At 42.0% G+C, this 23292-nt stretch overlaps 2 protein-coding genes across 7 annotated transcripts in view; both read left to right on the top strand.

Moving 5' to 3' along the window:
* The window catches only part of SLC18B1 (solute carrier family 18 member B1), a 109881-nt gene extending 102680 nt beyond the window's left edge, over window positions 1–7201 (top strand). For 2 of the 6 annotated variants that reach the window (XM_043542931.1, XM_043542930.1), the window contains exon 14: window positions 3066–7201. In XM_043542931.1, coding sequence (XP_043398866.1) covers window positions 3066–3132 — 67 coding nt within the window. In that variant the 3' untranslated portion in view covers window positions 3133–7201. Of the gene's footprint in view, window positions 1–15; window positions 112–1002; window positions 1078–2534; window positions 2629–2669 lie in introns of all 6 variants that reach the window. The other 4 variants (XM_043542929.1, XR_006289597.1, XM_043542934.1 and 1 more) reach the window with 4 other exon arrangements.
* Window positions 7202–7527: 326 nt separating this feature from the next.
* LOC122465050 (pantetheinase-like) lies at window positions 7528–19617 on the top strand. The gene is given in 7 exon segments (XM_043542935.1): window positions 7528–7716; window positions 12118–12260; window positions 12263–12309; window positions 14062–14353; window positions 15723–16096; window positions 17025–17195; window positions 17466–19617. Coding segments are annotated over 7 exon segments (1173 nt in total). The 5' UTR covers window positions 7528–7702; the 3' UTR covers window positions 17598–19617.
* The last annotated feature ends 3675 nt before the right edge of the window (window positions 19618–23292 follow it).

Raw genomic sequence — 23292 nt, 5'->3', positions numbered from 1 at the left:
ATGATTATTTTGCAGCAAACTCTGGATGTTTGTCCTAATGCTGATTTTGACTGGCTTTTCCCTTGGGATGTCTGCTATCCCACTGTTCCCTGAGATGCTCGATTGTGTTTAGTAAGTAATCCTGTCCGTCACAACTTTAATTATTACTACGACTTGGAAGCTGTTCAAACAATTTTCAACCACCATTTCATTCTCTGAGTGGGGGAAAGTAATTAATTGTTGGTCTGAGCCTGAGACGTTGGGTAAAACTTTCAAAAGAGCCTAAGTCACTTTTTCAAGTGTCTTTCTTTAAAAAAAAAAAAAAAAAAAGAGGAGGAGAGATCTGGGGTTCTATATCACTTCAGCACTTTTGATTTTTACATATTGGTAAGGGGGTGTAATGGCCTCATTAGAGTCATAGGGTCCAGCTGGTTTTGGTGGTTTGCATAGCAGGCCACAAGACTGATGTGTATATATTTATTAAAGGGACTTTTATTTCAGGTGATTGGAAGGGTTAATATCCAGCAAATATCATTGTCTCTCTGGGAGACCCCACAGCAACAATTCTATCCGCAGGAGTCAGGATTACTTAAAATACAGTTTGCCATCTCTCATGCTGCTTGGCCATAGTGGGCTGAGGTCCTCTTGGTTCCATGTTTAGCCAAAATGCATTTCTCCTTGGAACCAAGGGCTTTCCCCTTTTTCAGACCCATCTGTCAGCTTTCCTTCTCCTGTGCCCCACAAGACTCACTGTTTATGACATGGAAATCCAATTATCATACTGCCAATGGGGATGACACTGTAGTGCTGGAAATTCCACATAGCATTGTACCTTCTCCCAGGGAGGTGGTGCCAGATGGCTTAATAGGCAAGACATGGGGCAGAAAGCTGTGGATCCTCTTTGGAGAGAGGCTTCTCTGTGCTGGATGCACTTGTGTTCACGTTAATGTATTTTCCAGTCATGGAGCACTTTAAAAGGCAAGTCGTGTGCCTAGTGGAAATAACCTGTCTGTCTTTCTCCAGTGAGAATGGATTCGAGGAGGGGTTAAGTGTGTTAGGACTGGTGTCTGGGCTCTTCGGTGCAATGTGGTCACTTGGGTAGGTACACAGTCACTGTCTATAAACTTCTTGTATTTTGGTCATAAAGTTGTTGGGCTGCTTAAATGTGTAAAAAGGCCTGCTTGCCCTGTAGTGCCCCCTGCTGGCCAAATATGGCTCTTCAATGTCCTGCCTCAGTTTTCTCAGTTCTCAGGGCCCCCTCAGAATGCCACACGTTTGGGTAGCATTTACCAGGATTTTAGTCTGCCCCACTTTATCATCAGTATTGGCAGCTGATGGGATTCTGTCTTCTGAGTGACTGAAATGCTCGCTATCCTGCTTAGTGCTGGACCGTTGAGAACAATGCTGGGAGTTCATCAACAGCCTGGTGGACATAGTACAGATACGTGCAGTTCATAGTCACCCACACCAGTTCTCTCCTGTTACTAAATACGTCTTTAAGTTGTGTACATTGAAGCAGCTTTTTAAAATGGTCTCTACTTCACAGTTCTAATAAGGGCATCACAGCATGGGCGGGTTATAAACCACTGACAATAACTAGGCTGCTGGTGTTTTGTGACGAGTGTTGGCTACACAAATGATAACTGTTTCAGTGCTACAGTGTACTTCCCCCATCTGTTTGCATCTATCTGTTGTGTCAGCTTACGCTTAAATGTTAAGCTGTTAGCAGTGGCATTGGGGCCACTTTGTATAGTGGGGGTGTTGAGAACCATTGAACAAAACTGTAAAACCTGTATAAGATGGAAACCACTTCAAGCCAGGGGGTGCCGCTGCACCACCAGCGTTCCTAGTTCCAGCATCCCTGGGTCTTTGGTGCAGAGACCATCTATGAAGGGGGCCTAACACAGTGGGTCTGGATCTCTAGGGACTGCATCAATACAAATAATAAAAAATATTAATGTATCAACTCAATCTTGGACAGTGAAACTATACTGAGTTACCTCCCTCTCTGTTTTCCATTTAACTTCACAAGAAGTGAAGTCAATTGTAAACAGAGAGTAACGTTGTGCGACTGCATGAGAATGACACTGCACCGTATTTTCAGTACTGTACTAGTCACATTGAAGTCAGTGACCCTTGTCAGATGCTCAGCACCCCAGAAAACTGGGCACCTGTATAAATAGGTAAATTTTAAACACAAGGCCCCACTCCTGCATTAAGTTCTAGCACAAGCCTCTGCACAGTCCCATTGAAATCGGCGGGGCTCTGCATGAGCTCAGGAGTCAATGGGCCCCAAGTTTGAAAACATAGGCTTGTTTTTATTTTGAGTGGCTTTTTTTCCCGTCCACTAAATCTGAGTTTGGTGCATGGACTACAGTGACAGCGTCCCTGTGTCAATTACCTCTTGTACTGTACTGGGGCAACCCTGTGCCATCTGTACATTAGCTATAGATCTGAAACCTCTTGTCTCAACATATTGTAATAAAAACTCTCTTACCTGTGACCTTTGTAATCTGTTCTTTGAGGTACCCATACTTCTTCTCTGATGTATTTAGAGGTTTTGTAGGACCAACATTAGGTGGATTCCTAAATGAGAAGCTGGGGTTTGAATGGGCTGCCGCCATACAAGGAGGATGGGTGTTACTAAGTGTAAGTAAAGCTAGTATTCTTGCTTGTTGCTTTTATTGCAGACTGCAACTGTAAAATATTACACAAATATTACAACTGTAATAATTGGTGGCCCTTTCTTTAAAGGGACTAGCTATTGGAATACTCTATATCGTAGAGGCCTCACGAAAAGGAAGGTACTGTGGGACTTTTACATCCATTTCAAACCAGTTTTAAAACGTTTTCATTAAGGAAAATATAGATTTTTTCTTTCCCCCCCCCCCAACCATACTTCTGTTTCTTCACACAATCAGCCTAGTAATGAAAGAGACTTTAAACATTTCTGGGGGCACAGAATGCACTTCCATTTGTTTTGGGTTTTTTGTTTGTTTGTTAAATAATGCTAGCATTATGTATGCAAAAGTATCCAGAAGCTCTGTCAAACTGTTTCCTTTTTCCTTCCTTGCCTTCTCGAACAGATCCAATTTGCAGACCCCTCTGGGCACAAATGAAGAAAGTGCTCACCTATTGGCTAGTGAGACATAGCCAGGAATACTTCTGGATCAACATTTTTTTTATTTTTTTTTTTAAAGTTAACTTAGTGATGAGAAGAGTGGACTTAACACCCAAACACATTGTTGCATAATTCTAGAGCTGCGAGAGCCACTTCCAATAATGCATAACGTGGATTATTTGTAATTGAAACATATTGCCACATTGCTGTTCTGATGCTCTATTTAAATACTGCATGCCTTTCTTTTGGATGTTCCTGCTGTGGATTGGTTGAACTGGTAAATCAGATGTCAGCCTGCTTCTCTGTGTTCACAGTACAGTGCACTGAAGAGAGATTTTTACACAATGTGAAAGAACTATGTTTCAGAATGTTCTGTTCCTGTACTTGAATCTGCTAGGGACTATCCCAGACAGTCTGTCACTACCATGTTTTATTGTAATGTGCGTTTTCCTTTTTCTAAAAGGAAGATAATGGTTAAAATATATCTGGTAATGTTTGATGTTCAAAGGGAATGTGAAACAGTGAGCATAATGCTCTGTTAAATAAAACCAGGTAACTTCTTATTTCTAAATTCAGTGAATTTCTGTAGCCAAATGAGATTACAAGTGAGGATGGAAAGGAAGTCAGCCATCTCCCATGTCCTCCTATTAAACATAGGAGTGGGAAGAAAAGGCAAATCTTGGGGAATGGGAGAGCTGAATTTATATGCTAGGTCATATTCAGTAAGTACAGCATTGCACCTGTTTAGACCAGGACTGAATTTGACCCATGATGGAAAGGGAATTGGGTCAGATTAGTCTGCATTTCTATTGGGTGTGTAGCCCATAGGGCTAGCTTTAGCATTTATTTTATTCAGCAATAATGTAAGGAAACTACAGGCCTGTATCCTATAAAACATTGGCTTCAGCAGTTAGCTTAAGGCTTTAGGTCTATGAAATTAAGCCATTTATCTGTGCCAAATGGTCACCCCTAAGTTTTGGGGAACTGAGAGTAGTGTATAAGGGGGAAGTTTGTCCATAATGACACCAGCCAACCACAGGAACATGAGCTAACATCAGCTTGTGGATATCTTAGGATGGGAACATCTGCAGATGTCTGAACACAAGGGTGCCATGGCAACGAATTGATGTATATGATGAGTTGAGATAATTAATATACTAATCTACAGGAGAAGGGCAGCCCAACATTAGTAGGGTGAGGAGATACAAATAAGGAAGAGGGGAGAAACATCTGCTGAATATGCGTGAGATATAGTGGTGTCAGCTAACATAAAAGTATCCCAGTCTGTGGGCAGGAAGAGAGAGAGAGAGAGATGTTCAGATGTATTATCTGTCTACCTTGCTGGGTTAGAGTATTTGTGACTTTGCTAAATGTATTAAACTATTGTAAATACAGAGGGGTTCCTAAGCTATGTGTGTCACAACTCTGCACATCAGGGTTCCCAACCAAACAGTAATCTCAGTAATACTGGACCTGATCTTGGGACAAGAACCTGTCAAACCTCAGAGTGTGAACTGGGAATTCTTAAATAATCCATATAATTAATATACAATTCATAGATCAGGCTACAGGCCACTTACCTCTGCAACTATGGCAGAGTTTATTTCTTCAGTATATAGAAAGTACATGCAAGATTCCCGTCTCAAAAAGCTCTGAGCTTTATAATCAGGAACATCCAGTCAGCCTCACCCCTTGAGAGCAGCCAGCAGCATTCTAATGATAAATCCCACCTGTACTGTAGACTTCCCTAAATCCTGGAGGAATGGAGGGGCTTGGAAGGCAAGGTAAGAGTGAGGGGAGTGAGTGCCAAACTCCAGGAGCTGTTACAGAGATTGACCTGCCAACAGCATTTCTGCTGTATATCAAGAGGATTTCAAGCACCAGCTGACCACAACTATGGTCTTTTCTTTGAAAAGAAAAAAAAAAGGGGGGAGGGGAGGGGAGGAGGTTGGTATAGATAGAGCCCTGCACAGACACAAAATTTGTATCCGCGTCCAATCCACAAACATTGTCCACAGCTATAAAGCGGATATCCACAGATTTGCAGGGCTCTACGTGTAGGCCCACTTTACCTTTAGATTGATTGCTCTGCTAACACAATCCTGCATTCCTTTCACAGTTAGGTTTATTCCTACAAGCTTTAACATGGTTTGTCTCCTTGATAGATGCAGAAACTTGAAATTTCTTTGATTAACTTTAAACATTGTTTAATTAATATAAATAGCTAAATATGTACATTTTATTTCCGAGCATCCTGCCTACAACACTTTTGTAGCTATATCTTAATACTCAGTAAAGGTGCAAACAAGTTTGTAATAACTTAAAAAATAAGTTACTGTGATGGCTTTGCTCTACTCCCTGCAGACAGGGCTGCTCCTCTTGGAGGTTCTGAGGAATAGCTCACTGGGTCAACACCCCTTACTGTGGTGCTCACTGTCTCTCCACCTCTCTTTGTCTGCAGCCCATCTCTTGCCCCAGGAGGTACTGCAGCCTCTTTGTGACTCAGCTCTCCAGCCAAATCACTCTGTGTTCCCCCCGCCTTCCAGGGTTTTACCTAAAAGTCCTTCTGCACAAAAAGTCCCAGGCAGTCTTCTCCAGCACTGCCCTGATAGTGCCAGTTCCTCAAGGGTGGGTACAGGAACTCGGGGCCACCTTCTACTCTGGGTTCCAGTCCATGGACCCTCAACCCAAGCATTTCTGGGCTTTCCTCTCACAGCTCTTACTGCTTCTTTCATAGACTGCTTCCTACAACTCCTGGTTTTCCTCCTTGCCCTGAGTGTACCAGCTCCAAACCCTCCTCCCTCTTCCCAGGGAGTGACTGCCCTTTCCCAGCAGCAACCCCTGTCTGTTGCCAGCTTCCTGGCTTTATAAGCCGCACTATTCCTGCAGAAGCTGAACCTGCTTGCAATCAATTCCCTGCTCCCTTGCTCTTCCTCCAGGTGCAGCCTATGGAGTTAATAGGCCTGCCTGTCAACCTTAACCCCTTCCAGGCCTGTGTGGGATGGACACCCTATCACAGTTATAGTAATTTTATTAATACCATATTTTGCATCAATATTAAGATCTCTCTCCCACAAATGTCATCTTGAGATTTCTTTTAGAACAGGAAACTTTGGAATTTTACTTGTTCCATTTTAGAAAGAACATTTTTCTGAAACGTCAGAATTTTGTGTGGAACAGGAGTTTGTTCATAGCCACATCTACTAGTCAGACTTAGAGAGGGGTGTTATACACCATCCAAGCATTTGGCAGGGTCAGGCCTTACACTGTAAGATCTTCAGGACAAAAGCTTAATCATGTTAATTTTGTGCACCAAGTAGTGCCACTAATTTCATCTAGACTACACAGGAACATTAAAGAGGAAGGGTGGTCCAATGGTTAAGGTGCTAGGCTGCTACTCTAGAGATCCAGGTTCAATTCTCTGCCTTCCTGGAAAAATTTATTTTGATTAAAAACAAAAGGCCCACAAAACAATTTAGATTATAGCACATAACCAGTTCCCTACAAAAACAAAAAAACCTCTTTTTATTCAATATTTTACTGCTGGAACCATTTTAAAGAGGCTACCACCACTCCTCTCTTTCTGCTACCAACAATAAGAATAACAACACAAATAGGCTAATAGTAATAACACATAATGTTTTTTTGCACAGAAGTTGGTATAGTATTAAAAGTTGGTTCTCACTATTATATAGTCCTAAGCATTATTTTTATTCTCCCTTCACTTCAGGAGTATGCAGCTCTGGATATTTTTAATCAATAATGAACCAATGTATTGACCAGAATGAGTAGTTAAAGGCTCGTTTGGTGCGGGGTTTTCAGCAGTATTATTTTATTCTCAGTTAGTTCTATTATATGCAATATTTTTGTTCTCTGTGCTACTATGGAACTGAATATTCTGTGTTATATTAATAATTAACTCTTTTATTGCCTGGAACAAGCAGTTAAAGGTTAGTTTGGACTGTTTTTTTCATAACTAGTATGTTGCTCTCTGTTGCATTACATGTATCATTTTCGTCCCTTGTGCCACTTTAGAACAGAACGTCGGGGCAGTTTTAGTAATAAAGCTATTTATTGCCTGTAATGGCCAGTTAAAGCTCAGTTTGGCTGGGTTGTTCATTCGTACTCTGTTGTTCTCACTTGTTTGTGTAATTCTGGTTGTCTGTCCAACTTTGGAACCTACTGTTCCGGGGCATTTTAAAAATGGCTCTGGACCAGAACAGGTTAATGAGAGTGTGCTATTAACTGGTTCTCATTACTAAAATATTCTCAAGGTTGTCTGACTGGATCTGTTAATTTTAAAATCAGTTTTATTTTTTAAAATGCCATAGTGGGCAGTTCAGCTTTTACCCCTCCCATGAAATCCTGTTTGGTTTACTCGTGCAAACAGTTCTACTGGAGTAAATAAATTATTTGTGTGATTTAAGGCAGAAGGGTTTAGCCCAGCATGTGTAAGGAACTGGATCCTGCTGTGATTTCACCGTACTTGGTTTTTCTACTGAACTGGCTAGCCTTGAATTCACACCATCGTCTCTGCCTTAGACATGCAGTGTTTCTAAATCAGCAGTGCGGTCTTTCTGCAGCTTTTGCCCAGTGACTTCTATGGCAACAAAAAGGTAATTAAAATGGCACAGCATTACTTGTGCAGGCCTTTTGTTCTTCGTGGTGTAAGACTTTCTAGATGTGGTAATTGTGTTGCACAATGTGGAGTTCCTGTAACAGAGTCCTGTGATTAAATAGGTAATGAAGGTTTCCAAAGTGAGGCAATCAGTTTTCTGATTTAACCCCCTCGCCTTGCCTGCCCTTGCAGTCATCTGAGCAAGTACCAAGCTTCAAACATGGTCTATTCCCAGCCTCAAGTTTAGGCTACAATTTTTACTTTGTCTGTCCTGAAGGCCTGTGCCTTGGACAGCTACATTGCAGCCGTGTATGAGCACTCAGTTATATTGTCAGAGGACACCAAAATACCGGTTTCTCCTGAAGGTGCTTTGACGCTGATGAACAAAAATATGGATGTTGTGGAAGGGGCCATCAAAGCAGCAGCCCTGCAGGTACTGTCATTGGCTATTCTGTACTGAGATGTATTTATTTAAGTGGAGACTTATTTAATTTAGTCTGTTTTGCCAGGGTGCACGTATCATTGTGACTTCTGAAGATGGTATTTATGGCTGGGTTTTCACAAGAGAAACCATTTACCCCTATCTTGAGAAAAGAAAAGGAGTACTTGTGGCACCTTAGAGACTAACCAATTTATTTGAGCATAAGCTTTCGTGAGCTACAGCTCACTTCATCGGATGCATACTGTGGAAACTGCAGAAGACATTATAATATCTTATATAAGATATAATGTCTTCTGCAGTTTCCACAGTATGCATCCGATAAAGTGAGCTGTAGCTCACGAAAGCTTATGCTCAAATAAATTGGTTAGTCTCTAAGGTGCCACAAGTACTCCTTTTCTTTTTGCGAATACAGACTAACGCGGCTGTTACTCTGAAACCTAATAAAAGGCAGTGATGTAATTCTGACACATCAGGGTACAATCCAGACTAATGAGTAGCTGTCACTCCGCCCTTTAATTTGGGGTGTCCTTTACTCTGCTTTGTTGATGTAGCCTCCAGATAATCTGGACCGCTCACAAACAGCAGCAGCAAGTCACTCCCAGCTGTGTATGCTGCAACCTGCCAACCACACCCTGATTTGTGTTCCAGGGTGACACCTGCAACACCCCCCTCTCCTATATTTTCCCCCAGAAATGTATGTCTTGTGCTGCCCAGCCCCCTCCTGGACAAGACAAAGTCATAAAAAAGTCTATTTCTTTAATAGAAATAATATGCACGCATTTTGTTACCCCAAATTGAGTTTCCCAGTTACTTCAATTTAAACACACTGGATTAGATTAAAACACTAAAACAAGCTTATAAACTAACAAGCGAGAGGTTTTAAGTGAATACAAGTAATGAGGTATAAAAATTAGATACAAGAAAAATAAATATAAAACACAACTGGTACTTGTTAAATTTAACTGTGTTAAATTCAAAGCAAAGTTGTTCTCACCACATGTTCTCAGAAGTCTTACTGGCCAAATTTCTTAGGCCAGGACCCCTTCTTCTATGTAATGGTTGCTTCCTTTGTCCCTTCTCACTTAGTTAATCAATGGACACAGTGAGAGGAAGGAGGTGGGGTGCCTTGGGGTGTCTTCCCCTTCTTTTTATAAGATGCATTTCCAGCTGGGAGCATGGCGACAGGCAGTCTGTGTGGAAGGGAACTCCATGCTGCTTCTTTAAGATTTTTTTTTTTTTTTTTGCCCCTGCCCCCTTTCTTGCCAAAGAATGGCCACTTAGCAGGTAATGGCCTATTGACCTTGTTTACACCTAGCTGAGGCACTCTGAGGAACTGGTTTGGCCACTTCCCAGACTTTTCTCGAAAACATACTTTTACTCATGATCTCAGCTTACGTTTATAACTTCACATATAACGCTGCTACGTGAATTTTGCCATGATATTATATTGATCAGCAAATGATGAGTTTTTAAATGATATCTCCTAAGGCATACTTTGTACAAAGACTGTTACAATAGCGTGTAGAGTGTGGACATGAGTACATTCCGTCACAGTAATGTCAATACATGACAGCAATAGTGCTTGGCTACAATTAATGATTAATAATATATAGTCATAGAAATATTTGTTAATGTTTTGCCACTAGGTGGTACTAGAAGAACGAGTCAGTTTGTTTTTTCATCTACGCAAGGGTGATTTTCCCCAGCATGTTGGATTGCAAATGTTCCACCATCACTTGGGGCTAAGTAAAGCCAGAGTTTAGCCATTCTAATGTTTATAAATACAGTAAATACTGGCTTTGTGTTTCAGCTGTGTTTGCCTTTAAAATATTGTTGATTGTTTGAGCAATGACATGGGGATCAATATTGTACAAAAGTAAAGAGATTTGGAGTTAAATACTAGCTCCATTGAAGTCCAATGGCAAAAATTTCCTCTGATTTTACTGGGGCCAAGATTTTGCCCAACAGTTTGTATAGTGGGGGTGCTGTGAGCCATTGAACCCAACTAAATCCTGTATATAATGGAAACCACTTCAAGACAGGGGGTGCTGCAGCATCCCCCAAACCCATAGTTCCCTGCATCAAAGAATTTGCAATCCAAAGCGGAAACAAGCAAAAGAAACTCAGATATTTTTGAGCTGGAGATTTAGGCTGAAGTGGGCCTTGTTTAAAGGCTTAAACACAGTTATGGGTTCCTAGAGAAAATGTTTAATACATCTTGGACCATCTTTCAATAATTTAATTAAAAAAAAGCTGTATGTACACTAATCTCTGCAAACTATTATGGAACAGCCCCAAATTTTAAAATAAGTTTAAAAACTCACTTACCTTATATGAGGTAGCATGGTGTGTGTGCATGTGTCCAGGCGCCTAGACAAAAAACTCAGTTAAGATAGAAACCACATGAAAATTTAAGGGTAAAAAACATTACAAAGGTGTTTCAGTTATCCCAGAAACTAGCATTATAAATAGAGTAGGGAGAATGACTGACTGATTTTTTGTTTGATTGGTTGGTTTGCTGGCAGTTTGGAATAATTAAAAAAACAAAAACAAACAAGAAAACTCCAACCCTTTGGTTCAGGTAAAACTCCAATTTTTTTTTTGAATTTTGACTAATGGAAAATGTCTGTTTCGAGTTCACCAAAATGTTTTATGTTACGTGAAGTGTTTTTGTTTCTGGGCATTTTAAGGGCTAGATTTACAAAATTGGGGGTTAGGGGAAGGAAAGCTGGTGGTGTTGGTACACATCCCTCCCACCAATAACCTGTAGCCCAAGGGTTAGGTTATTCACCACGGATAGTATTGGTTACTTAAGGTAGGTCTCTATCAGCCTTTCCTGTTGAAGCTGTTCAACTTTGTGTAAAATACTTGAATGCTCATTGGGCCAGAGGACAACTCTGTAGCCTGGTGATTTTGCCCATGTCTAATTATAAACTCAGGGAAACTCAAGAGTTTCAGAGCAATTCAAACCTGTTAAGGTGTGGAAATGTACAATTTAAGCACTCAAACAATGTTAATTCCTGCCCTGTAGTGATGCCATTCAATAACCATACAGTTATGACTAGGGCATTGTAGTGTTTGTGGTCATAGATTAAATTAAATTGATTTTTAAAGATACATTGGTTTTTTTACCCCATTTTCCCCACTCATGGTATAGAGGCCGGGCAAAAGAATGAAGGGATTTGCATGTACAGAACAAAAACTTGCTTCTGCGACGAGCTCCAAGCAGGTTCCAGGGTCTGCTTATGTGGAACGTATTGTAGGATCAGAGCCTAAGAAATGTTCAGCATTAAGATAAGTGGTACCTGCTCAAAGATAAGACGGCACACAACGTGTGCAATTGTTCCTGAACTCAGATTGAACAGTGAGATGTGACATTGTCCTTATATTATATTTTGGTAACTAGTTAAACATTTGGATTTCAAGAATAAGCAAACAAACAAAACCCATACATCCTCCCCTGGGATGTTTGTGGGGTGGGACAAAGGAGGGTTTGTTGTAATGTTGTTCTTTCACTTTTCCTCTTTCCCAAACCTCATTTCTGGCACTTAGTTTTGGCATTTCCTAATTGTGGAACCATAATAATGTTTTTTTATTTGTTGTGTGAATACACGTACATGTGTGTGGGGTTTTTTTCCAGTGGAACCCAAACCCAATTCCTTGTAAGTGAGAGGAATCTAGTCTAAGACGAAAATGAGGTGTGGTGTGTGTGGGGAGAGACTGGAAGCACAATATCAAACTGTTCTGTCCAGTTAGGAAAACCCATACTGGCACAAAGGGAGACTTCTGGATTTTATTCTGAACACTTTGATAGACTCACCAATGGTCTATTCTGTACTTTCATTTGGTTACCCTACAACAGCAGTCTTCCAATTAAAATGATTAACTTAAATCCATCGTTCTTCTGCTCCAAAGTCTTAGAATTTTTTTTTTTTTTAATTTCTCACTGACCATTAGATTTGCTCCTGCACCAGTGCAGGAAAGACTCAGCTGCATGGCAAGGAGCAATGCTATCTATGTGATTGCCAATACTGGGGACAAGAAGCCATGTAACTCCAGTGATCCCAAGTGCCCCAGCGATGGTCACTATCAGTACAATACTACGTTGTCTTTGATTCAGAAGGGAAATTGGTGGCACGCTACCATAAGGTAAGAAATAAACAACTTTGCACAGTTCAGTGCAGTAATTAACTCCTTTTAATCATATCTAGCATTTTCCCCCAAATTCTATAACTAAAACTATTGTGGAATGTATTTCGTGTATGCAGAGGATCGGAGTGTAATGCCATGTTAAAGCAGGAAAGGTCACATTTTCAGTGTCTGTAGTCAGAGGAATTCGTTTTCCCAGTCAGAGCTGCAGAATCTGAGCTGAGGAAGCTTTAACCCCTATTTGTCAAAACATTAACCTTAAATGTTCCAGTCCAATCTAGTTCTTGCTTCAATGGGCAGCCACAATTGACTGCTCTTTCACAAAACTTATAAAGGACAGAAAATTAATGCCAAAAAATTAGCGTGAACCCCAGGCAATACCTACTTGGACTCTCTTAGGGCTTGTCTACACTGGCACTTTACAGTGCTGCAACTTTCTCGCTCGTGGGAAGGGGGGGGGGAACACCCCCCTGAGCGCAGCAAGTTTCAGCGCTGTAAAGCGCCAGTGTAGACAGTGCACCAGCGCTGGGAGCTGTGCTCCCCACTCTGGTAGGGGTTTTTTAGAGCGAGGTGGGGTTTTTTAGAGCGCTGGGAGAGCTCTCCCCCGTGGCAGCACTTTAGCGTTGCCGGTGTAGACTACCTTAAGTAGCTGGTGTCTTAAGTAGTCAGCTGAACTTGTGAGGCCTTACATTCAATTTGATGGTATTTCTTTGTTTGGGTGTAATGCGATAGCTTCTGAATGCCACATCCAATCAATTCCAAAGTTACAGGGAATGTTCTAGGCATCAGTGGGAAGAACCCTATGGATTTTGGTGAAAATTAGGAAAACCTGAAGGGTGTAAATCTGATTAGCAGAGCCAGCAGCTGCAACCACTTTTGTAATTGTCTGTAGAACAAAGAACCAATTGACAGCAACCATTAATACCGTCCAGCATAAGAGCTTCCCCATCTCAGCTCTCTCCATCCTTCCGGTTGTTTAAAGTGTTAATGCCCTGAAAGAGAAAGGAAAACATGAGAATAAGAATAGTGGTAGGAGGAAATAAGGAGCCATGAAGGTGCACACAAAGCCTCTGGTATGGGGCGGGGGGGCTAGGAGGGAATGGGGGACAAAAAGAACCCTGACATTAGGGTGTCTCTGAAATGGAGGGGGATGGGAGGATGGTAATGAAGAAGCTGGGTGGAGAGGAGTGCAAAGAGCCACGGGTGTGTGCACCCTCATTCGCCTCTTGGCTCAGTGTGCAATGCTCAGCCTACAGATGCAACAAATTATGTCACTCTCTAGTAAGGAATTATGAGAACAAACTGTGAAACTACAGTAAGTTCCCCAAACTTAAATTTATATGTAACTAAAATCATGGTTTAAAAGCAAGGACACTAGAAATGCTAGCCACTAACTTGCTGTATCACTTTTTCTACTATTGCTGAAATTTAATTTGAGCTCCCAAAAGGCCATTTGGTCCCATTTATAAATATGAAGGGACAATCTCTGTGGGGTATGAAAAATCCAATATTTCATAAACTTCCTACCAATGAATAAATGCAAATACCATTCATGGAAGAGAAAAGGGAATCCTGTATAGTCCTGTCTGACTTTCCTTTGTATCGTAATCCAGCCTCTTTCAATGTGGAAAAAAATAGAATTTAACAGAAACATAGACACTATATTCCCTGTATTTATGTAAACAATTTAACTGCACTGAGTTCTGATTTATATGGCCTAATATATTTCCTTTCTCTCTTTCCCATAAACAGTACAACCTCTTTGTGACAGAAACTCAGTTCGATTACCCTAAGGAGCCAGAGTTTGTCACCTTCAATACATCCTTTGGAAAGTTTGGCATTTTCACTTGTGCGGACATACTTTTCCATGATCCCGCTGTGGTCCTGATGAGCAAGTTACAAGTGGATACTGTGCTGTTCCCAACAGCGTGGATGAATACTCTACCACTTTTGTCTGCTTGTCAGTTCCACTCTGCATGGGCTATGGGAATGGGCGTCAATTTTCTTTCAGCGAATACACACAACTCCAGTTTAGATATGACAGGTAATTTACAGTCTTGGGTTAACTGATTTGGTATCTTAGGCCCTGATCCTGCAAACTCTTATGCACCTGCTTCAAGTTCAGCATGTGAATAGTCTAACTGACTTCAGTAGAGCTACTCATATACTTAAATTTATGTATGTGTGTAAGTGTTTGGAGGATCTGAGTCTTAGTAATGAATGTTTACAGATAGAGCAGAAATAAAATGTTAAATTCAGAACGAAGTTTTTTTTTTTAGGTTAATCTGTAGAACTTAAATTCCTTGTTAAGTAATAATTGCTGAAGTTCGATTTTATAGTTCAATGTAGTCTCACCACAGACCTTGATTTCAGAAATCCCATGTAACTGTTGTTTGTTAATCTGACATAACAAACTTGTATCTCCACTAGATAGAGACTTAGTACTGAAGAATACTCTTAATTGAGTTGTGATGGCTGATTTTCATGCAATATCTGTTTGCTTTATAAACTAGTGTAAAACTTTTTTTTATAGACTTGTGTTCCTTGACATTTTTTTTCAGACAGTTGCTAGGATTCATACATTGTAGTTGTGTTATGTTCATTGTCACAGAGCAATAGCGTAGTATACAATATGATATATCTGTTAAGGATGGGCCTAACACTTGCATAACTATTACATTAATATGAACAGACTTGTCATTCCTTTTTCATATATGAGGCTTTTCCAATTTATAGCTTAGTATTACTGTCGGGGAGCATTTCCAGCTGATAGCTAGCACTAAACTTTTTGCTACTTGGGCTCTTTATTTAGGCATCTTCACAGGCATCTCCACTGATTTTGAGTCATTGCTATGCTAAAGTTAGATGGCCCCATTCTTTCCTCAGACATGTTTTTGGTGGGTGGGTGGGTGGGATGTTTTTTGGTATTGTAAAATAAAAATGATAGCCACACATTTAAGACCTACGTGGAGGTTCAAAGGTAAGGGATTTCTTGGCACATGTTTTCCCTAAAATGTTGTATTTGCTTTACAGTGTTACCGGCCACTCTGCCAAATAAAAACTGCATAAGAGAGACAAGACTAAATTCAAGGAATATAAGAGTGTAATTTACACCTTCCTTCCCAATCGCTGTAATTTACAACAGTTTAGTCATACTTATTAGCATGTGATTTATCGCCCATTACATGTCACTTACCTGCTGTGAAACCTTTGAATTTGAATTTGTTCCCATTGACATCAATGAGCATTAGACCAGGCTTATAGTGTGTAAAAGCTTTAATTTTGATTTTAAGATAGTTCTGACAATAACAGAATAAAACTCTGCACATGTTTAACGTGTGATGATAAAGTGCATAATATGAAATGGGTAATTCCTTTCTGATTAAAAACTCCCTCTTGTCTTTCACACACAGGCAGTGGCATCTATGCACCAAATGGACCCAGGGCATTTCATTACAATACAGAAACAGAGAACGGTCACCTCCTGGCTGCAGAGCTGAGTTCACACCCTCGTCTTTCTCCCACTTACCCTATTGTTGTCAACGGGAGCTCATATGCCACAAGCATCAAACGATTCTCACCAAATGACCATGATTTCAGCGGAGTCATTTACTTTGATCAGTTCACCTTCACCGAACTCACTAAGCCTGAAGGAAATCGTACAGTTTGCCAGAAGGACCTTTGCTGTCATTTGAGCTACAGGATGGCGGAGAAGCAAGAAGATGAAGTATATGTGCTAGGTGCTTTTGATGGCCTTCATGTTGTTGAAGGAGAATACTATCTGCAGGTAAAGCTTTTCTCTTTATTTCTGATGGGGTAGGGTGGCGGAGGGCTGGAACATCCCTTTTCCATTTGGAGCCCTTCACATCTGCCCCAAGGGATAGTTAGATACTTCATCACACAGTGCTTTTCTTAAAACAAATGTTTGAGAAATAGGATGCTATTAACCCCACAGGTCATCTTTACCCCGTTTAGGATCTTGATGCTTCCTGTTCTGTCTCTGATGTAAGTGATCAGAGGTCTGTGATGTCTTTCCCAGCCAAAGGCCTGGGCTTATCTTTGATTATAAGGGTTCAGAGAAATTGGTGTCTGAACCTGGAAGGGAAGGCACATAGCCCCTTCCTAAAACGCATACTAACTTTAGGAGGACAGCCTGTTGCACACTTGCTGACTCAGCAGATATTCTCTATCCTGTGGGACAGCTTGTTTCAGCTGTGAACATTTTGCAACAGGTTGAAGCGATGCTCATGCTGATAGGACTTTTTTATGTATTACTGGGATTGCAAGCTAATGTATCTAAGAAACAGGGATATAATCCACTCTTTACACACAGCTTTTGAGTTTGTTCTTATTTCCAGTGTAGTACCATGTCTAGAGCATTGTGTAAGCCTAAATGGATTCTTCTGTGTAGGACAGGCAAATATCCCCATTTCACTGATAATGAAACTGAGACAGAGCTGAAGTGATTTGTTCAGGCCACAAATTGTGTCAACTGCAGAGCTATAATTGAGTGGATAAATACACCCACACACCAGTCGCACAGGTGAAGCATTCTGTTGAATTACGAGGCATCAGAGCATCCGTGGGTCTGACTTAATTACATGAGTAAATATTTTTATAATGCCTTGACAATGAGAGGCTTTTCCTGCTGTCTAAGCCTGGCTCTTGTTTACTGTAAGCTCTCCAAATGTATCCCCTCTGTTTCTTCCCCATAGATATGCACACTACTGAAGTGTAAAAGCACAGACTTGAAAACTTGTGGGCACCCAGTGGCTACTGCTCACACCAGCTCTGACACATTCTCTCTCAGCGGCACGTTTGCCACTAGCTACGTCTTTCCAGAAGTCTTGCTCACTGGGGTTCAGCTGGCGCCTGGAGAATTTCAGGTAAAAGGATGCCCTTGAGCTGTTTCAGACTTGCATTTCAAAGGATCTTACCCTAAGATGACAAAGGCCGGTGCTAAACATAAAAAGTGTCCAACAATGACAGCTTGGGTATGCTCAGAGGCCTTCTGCTCTTGGTAATTGGCTTGAGTCAGAGATTGGGTTGTACATTACATGCCTTTTTCCAAGCTAAACTGAAATATGTGAACATATGAATGTTGTCCACACACTGCTTTGTTAATGGTACTGTTTATCTTTCTTCTCTCAAACTAGGTATTAAGTGATGGACGTCTGATAAACCAGAATGGCACTTCTAAACCAGTCCTGTCAGTGACACTCTTTGGGAGGTGGTATGAAAAGGACCCTCCACACTCACAACAGGCTTTCCCATGGTGTGGCTATTGATGCTTTTTAGCCTTCTCAGAATACGAACATCCTGAAATGTTAATCTGTGTTAACTACAGTCATTATCTAGTATCTTTTATTTTTCATATTCTGCAATGTGAATATATTCTGTCTAGTCAGTGTACGTTACTTTATTGCCTCGATTCCATTAAAAAACCAATTAATTGGACAGCAGCTCTGCATCTTTATTAACTGTTAGCCTCTACTTGCTACTGGCTTGATCTTGCTGCCATTCAAATTGATAGAAAAACTTCCACTAACTTTAATATGGCGGGATCAAGCCCTTTATCAGCAGATATTGGCCTGAGCAACAAAACTCACTTTAGAACCTGGATTTTTAATCCCCTTAAAACTTTTACTTTGCGAGTTGGGGTAGAGGTCAATTCTGGGATTTTGTTCAGGCCCACATCTAAACAAAACTGCTGATAAATCAGAGATTCATATAAACTATTAATTAGATCCATTCTTCTGAGTTGTCAATCCAGTACCTTCCACGGGTACTGTAATTACTTTGAAAAAGAGAAAAAATTGAAAACCTTCAATTAGACAATGTAGTTACATTTTCAAAAAACATAGTCTTCAAACAGTGATCTGTACCCATGCAATAAGTCCTGAAAAAGCCAGGAAATGTCCAATAGCGTACATGCAGGTCTTTGTACCCTCACTATTTCTAATGCACCCATCACAATCAAAATAGCAAGATAAAAAAAAAAAGGATTTGGGTGTGTTCTGTTGAATGATCTGTGTTTTTTAGGGTCCTACATATACTTAACCATATGGTTAACTTGACTTGTATTAGTTGTTCTGTTGTAGTCAGTGTACTCACGTGTGTAACTTCATATGTCTGAGTGTTCACATGAGTGAGGCCTATACTTTACTGGAAGTAGAACATATGAACTTCTTCTTTCTGGAGTGGTTTAAATGGGGTGTTTGTTTTTTGACTCAGTTACTTTTCAAATTAAGATATGAGTATCCATTTTCTAATTATAATTAAATGCAATTGTTTAAGATGAAAAAAACCCTGCATTCAGATTGTAGTCTTCAGCAATTTTTATTTCTGCTTTTATTTTGTAGACGTACTTAATCAGGTATTCAACTATTGCACATGTGACCAAGGTTAAACATCATAAGATAGACTCACATTTTAGTCTGTATGCTGTCACTAAAATACAACCACCCTACATAACCCCAAAGGCAGCCAGAATAAAGAGAATGGGAAAAACTCTTTTTAACTCAGGTTTCAGAGTAGCAGCTGTGTTAGTCTGTATCCGCAAAAACAAGAGGAGTACTTGTGGCACCTTAGAGACTAACCAATTTATTTGAGTATAAGCTTTCATGAGCTACAGCTCATCGGATGCATTCAGTGGAAAATACAGTTACTGCATACTATGGGAGAAGAAGTGATTTAAAAAATCCCAGGAAGAAAGGGAGAATGGAGGATATATGGATCAGTTGGAGGGGGAAAACATCAAGTTTAAGATAGGGTGAGATTCCCCATACCAAGACAAAGAAACCTCTGTAAGGAAAGGCTAGAATAAGACTTGTGATTCCAGATTCCAAGATTCATTCTGCCTCTGAGAAATTGCCTTGTTGAACCCAGTTTCTTTCTGTGACACCACACTATCAACAGCCTCTGTTTCCCCAGGACAAGTCAGGTCTTAGCATGCCACACTAATCAGGTTTTCCTGCTTCACTTTAAATCAAACTAAATAGTGTCAAGCTCTTAGGCCAATGCTGATGCATCCGATGAAGAGAGCTGTAGCTCACAAAAGCTTATGCTCAAATAAATTTGTTAGTCTCTAAGGTGCCACAAGTACTCCTTTTCTTCAGACATATCACTTCATAGGCCCAGTTTATGCAAGATGCTGAGCCCCTTTTGTCTTACGAGGAGTTGAAGGGACTCAACTCATCACTGTATGTGCTCCTCAACCTTTTAAGCCACCATTCTTAATTGGGAAAAGCACTGTCTGTCTGATACCTGTCATAATCTCCACATCAGAGGGAAGAGATATTACCCTGCGTGATTTTGGGCAAGTCATTTTTCTGTGGGAGAGCAAGGAATTGAACCAAAATCCCTGAGTCCGACTCCAGTGCCTTAACAGCAAAACAGTCCTCTTCTTCTCAGTGCAGTGTGTGCTGTGTATTGCTTCTGAAGTATGGGTGACGCTAAGCATTCCTTTATTCACACCCTACACACTATTGTAGTAGTCTTTGTACAAGATGTCATAAATATAAAGGGAAGGGTAACCACCTTTCTGTATACAGAACTATAAAATCCCTCCTGGCCAGAGGCAAAAGCCTTTCACCTGTAAAGGGTTAAGAAGCTAAGATAACCTCGCTGGCACCTGACCAAAATGACCAATGAGGAGACAAGATTCTTTCAAAGCTGGAGGCGGGAGGGAACAAAGGGTCTGTCTGTGTGATACTTTTTGCCAGGACCAGGTCAGGAATGCTCTTCAGAACTCCTGTAAAAAGTTAGTAAGCAATCTAGCTAGAAATGCGTTAATGTTCTTTTGTTTAATGGCTGGTAAAATAGCTGTGCTGAATGGAATGTAAATTCCTGTTTTTGTGTCTTTTTGTAACTTAAGGTTTTGCCTAGAGGGATTCTCTATGTTTTGAATCTGATTACCCTGTAAGGTATTTACCATCCTGATTTTATAGAGATGTTTGTTTTACTTTTGCTTTAATTAAAATTCTTCTTTTAAGAACCTGATTGCTTTTTCATTGTTCTTAAGATCCAAGGGTTTGGGTCTGTGTTCACCTGTACAAATTGGTGAGGGGGGTCTTTCATGCAGGTCCCCACATCTGTACCCTAGAGTTCAGAGTAGGGAAGGAAGCTTGACACAAGATATGCCTTGTGAAGTATCATTTGAAAACTAATAACTCACTGATAATTAATATTTTTGTGTTGTATGTATGTGATGGGTATTAAGAGTTATGAATATATGCTGGAATTGTGCTTGAAAAGTGTGTAACTAGGTATGGCAGGGGAACTTGTTAAACAGGTCTATCCTAAACAAAATGTGTTTACCTCAATTTACATATAAGCATTAAACAAACCCATCAAGCTAACAAGGGATGGAGGTAAATCTCACAATAAGAAGTTGCGGAGAAGACAGCATGTATACCCAGAAGAAGAGAGAAGCTTGGTCTGGGTTTTACTTTTCAGAAGAATTCATTTCGAAGGCTTACTGGTATGGGCGTGGGTGAACCGTGGGCTTGGGGAGGCTAGCCCCTGCCAGCCTGCCCCTTCTGTCTGGGGCGCCGTCCCTTCCCCCACCGGGGCCCAGAGGCCCCTCCCCCAGCCCTGGAGCGCCAGGCAGGCAGGAAGCATGGCCCCGAACCCCAGAGCGGCGGGCGGGCAGACAGGTGTGTTGAAGTCTCTGGCTGATCATGGCCCTCAGCATGCTGGGTGGGCAGGCAGCATGAGCACCAGCTCCAGCCGCCCAGAGTCCCTGGCTGCAGGCCAGCCCCTACTAGCCCCAGCCCAGGGCAAGGGTGTTGGAGCTCTCCCAAAAGTGGGCATGGCTGGGGGCCCGCACCTGAGGTGGAGATGAAAGCAGCACCCTGCCCAGGGCAGGTGGAGGGACCCAGGCTCCCAACAGCTGCCTGTGCAGCTCTCCCCAACCTGCCTGGGTGCGGGGGGCCACAGAGCTGCAGCCCAGCCATGATAAGAGCTGGGCAGGCAACTGTGGGGAGCCCCAGTGAACCTTCTACCTGCCTGGGGGGTGGGGCCTTGGGGGGAAGAGGAGGGGAAGGGGTCAGGGTCTGCCCTGGCAAAAACTGGAGTGGGCCAGGCCTGTCCATTTTCAAAAAGTGGGAGGGCAATGGCACCCTTCTCCCCCCCCCCCCCACCCCCCAGTTCCAGTGCCACGGCCCTGGTCACAGGGGAAGGAAGAGCTGCAGCAGAGCGTGGCGGGAAGCAGGAGGAGGTCTGGGGGAGGAGTGTGGGCAGGGCCATGCAGGGAGTTTGGGTAGGCTGAGCCTTCCCCTGCCTTTAATACCCGCTGCAGTATAAAGAAGGGGGGCTGAACAACAAGTGATAAGCAATTGAATCAACTGATTGTATACAACATTACTGTATTATAAAAGTGTATAGAGAGAACTTTTCTGAAAGCTAATGGCACACTGGTGATTAATATCTGTGAAATGTGTGTGTTAACACTATAAGAAAATATGGGTACTTAATTATATTCTGTTTTAAAGTCTGTGGTCAAACATGGAGAAACAGTTTCCCTCCCAGACGGGAGAGAAGGCAGCTATTTACCTGTCTGCATGATGGAGCATGGTGTAACCAGAAACAATGGAAGCCATATTTACGTAAAAATCATACAGGGTGATGGGAAGCCCACAGGAAGGGAAAAACATCCTCAGGTCATCTTGCCTCTTGAACTTTGGAAGACATAAGCAAGGACAGAGACATCTTTGAAATCCATCACTAGACAGGCACAAGAGGCCTGAGCTCTTGCAAGATGAGAAAGATAAGTACTTCAACCAAAGGCAGGGGGATTGAAGTCTCTGGAACTGACTGTAGATGAGAAACTTGCTTAAGCAAAACTCTTTCACCTGGGAAGACAAGGGAAGCCAGCACCTTGTACTTTAGTGGAAGGTCCTGATTGAGGTAAAGTCAGCTATGGCTTGGAAGAAGAATGACTGGTGAGAGAAACCATCTTGAAAAAAGTCTGTATCTTGTTAGATTAGGTTTTAGACTTTTTTAGATGCCCGTTTTCACTTTTATTAGCTTGTAACTCTATCTCTTGGATTTTAAGTGAGTTCAGGTGTATCTTGTATTGTTAGTAAAATTTGTTTTACTATTAATGTAAACCACCAGAGCATGGGCAGCAGGTGGACTCCCCCCCCCTTCGGGTAGGCTAGCCCCACAGCAGGAGCCCTGAGCCTCCCCACTCCCCTCCTGTGGACAGAGATGTCCTGGGTCAGCAGAACCCCAACCCGCCCTCCTGCCACTACCATAGAAGTCCTCTGCTGACCCCAGCTGTGCTGACTGACCGACCCAAGCCAGAGGCCAGTCCCAGCCACGCTTGGCCGGGTGACTGACCCCAGCCCCAGCCATGGCAGCTAGCCAGCCTACCAATTTGAGTCCTGGGCTGGTCCAAGCCACAGGCCAGAGAATGGGGAAAGGCAGTGTTCCTCGTCTCCCAAGACCCCCAGAAACCCAGCAGAAGAGTGCTGAGCTTTTTATATGCGCCTTTTATACGTGCTTTTTATATGTGACGTTCTGCGGTGGCTGAGGAGGCATCCAGGGAGAATACTGATGAACCTAGGAAGCTGAATAGCAGATACCACTGCCTCAGCTGCCCCGGAACCTGCATAGCCCATAATAATAAGCAAAAACCCGCAACATGGTGTCCCGCAGCAGTGGCTCTGCCAGGGGAAGCTTAGCCTTCCCTGGCCTATTATATCTGCTGCCCATGCACCAGAGCTGTTGTTTAAATGGAAGGGTGTATTTACCCCAGCTAATAAGCTGTGTTGTGCTCTTGTGTCTTTAGAAATACAAACGAGCCATATTATTTCTCAGAACTGTCGAGGCGAGAGCAAGACATTGCAGAGCACACAATTTTGGGGAGGTCCAGGACTGGGAGTGTATTGGGGTCACCCTGCAAGTAGTAACCAAGGGTGGTGGAAGCCCGAGTGGGGCAGTGGGACTGAAGACAGGAAGATGGGTTCAGAGCCACTG

The sequence above is a fragment of the Chelonia mydas genome, chromosome 3 (assembly GCF_015237465.2).
Source record: "Chelonia mydas isolate rCheMyd1 chromosome 3, rCheMyd1.pri.v2, whole genome shotgun sequence".
NCBI classification, from domain to species: domain Eukaryota; kingdom Metazoa; phylum Chordata; order Testudines; family Cheloniidae; genus Chelonia; species Chelonia mydas.
Note: the sequence above shows the minus strand (reverse complement) of the source record. Positions and strands in the feature narration are given on the sequence as shown.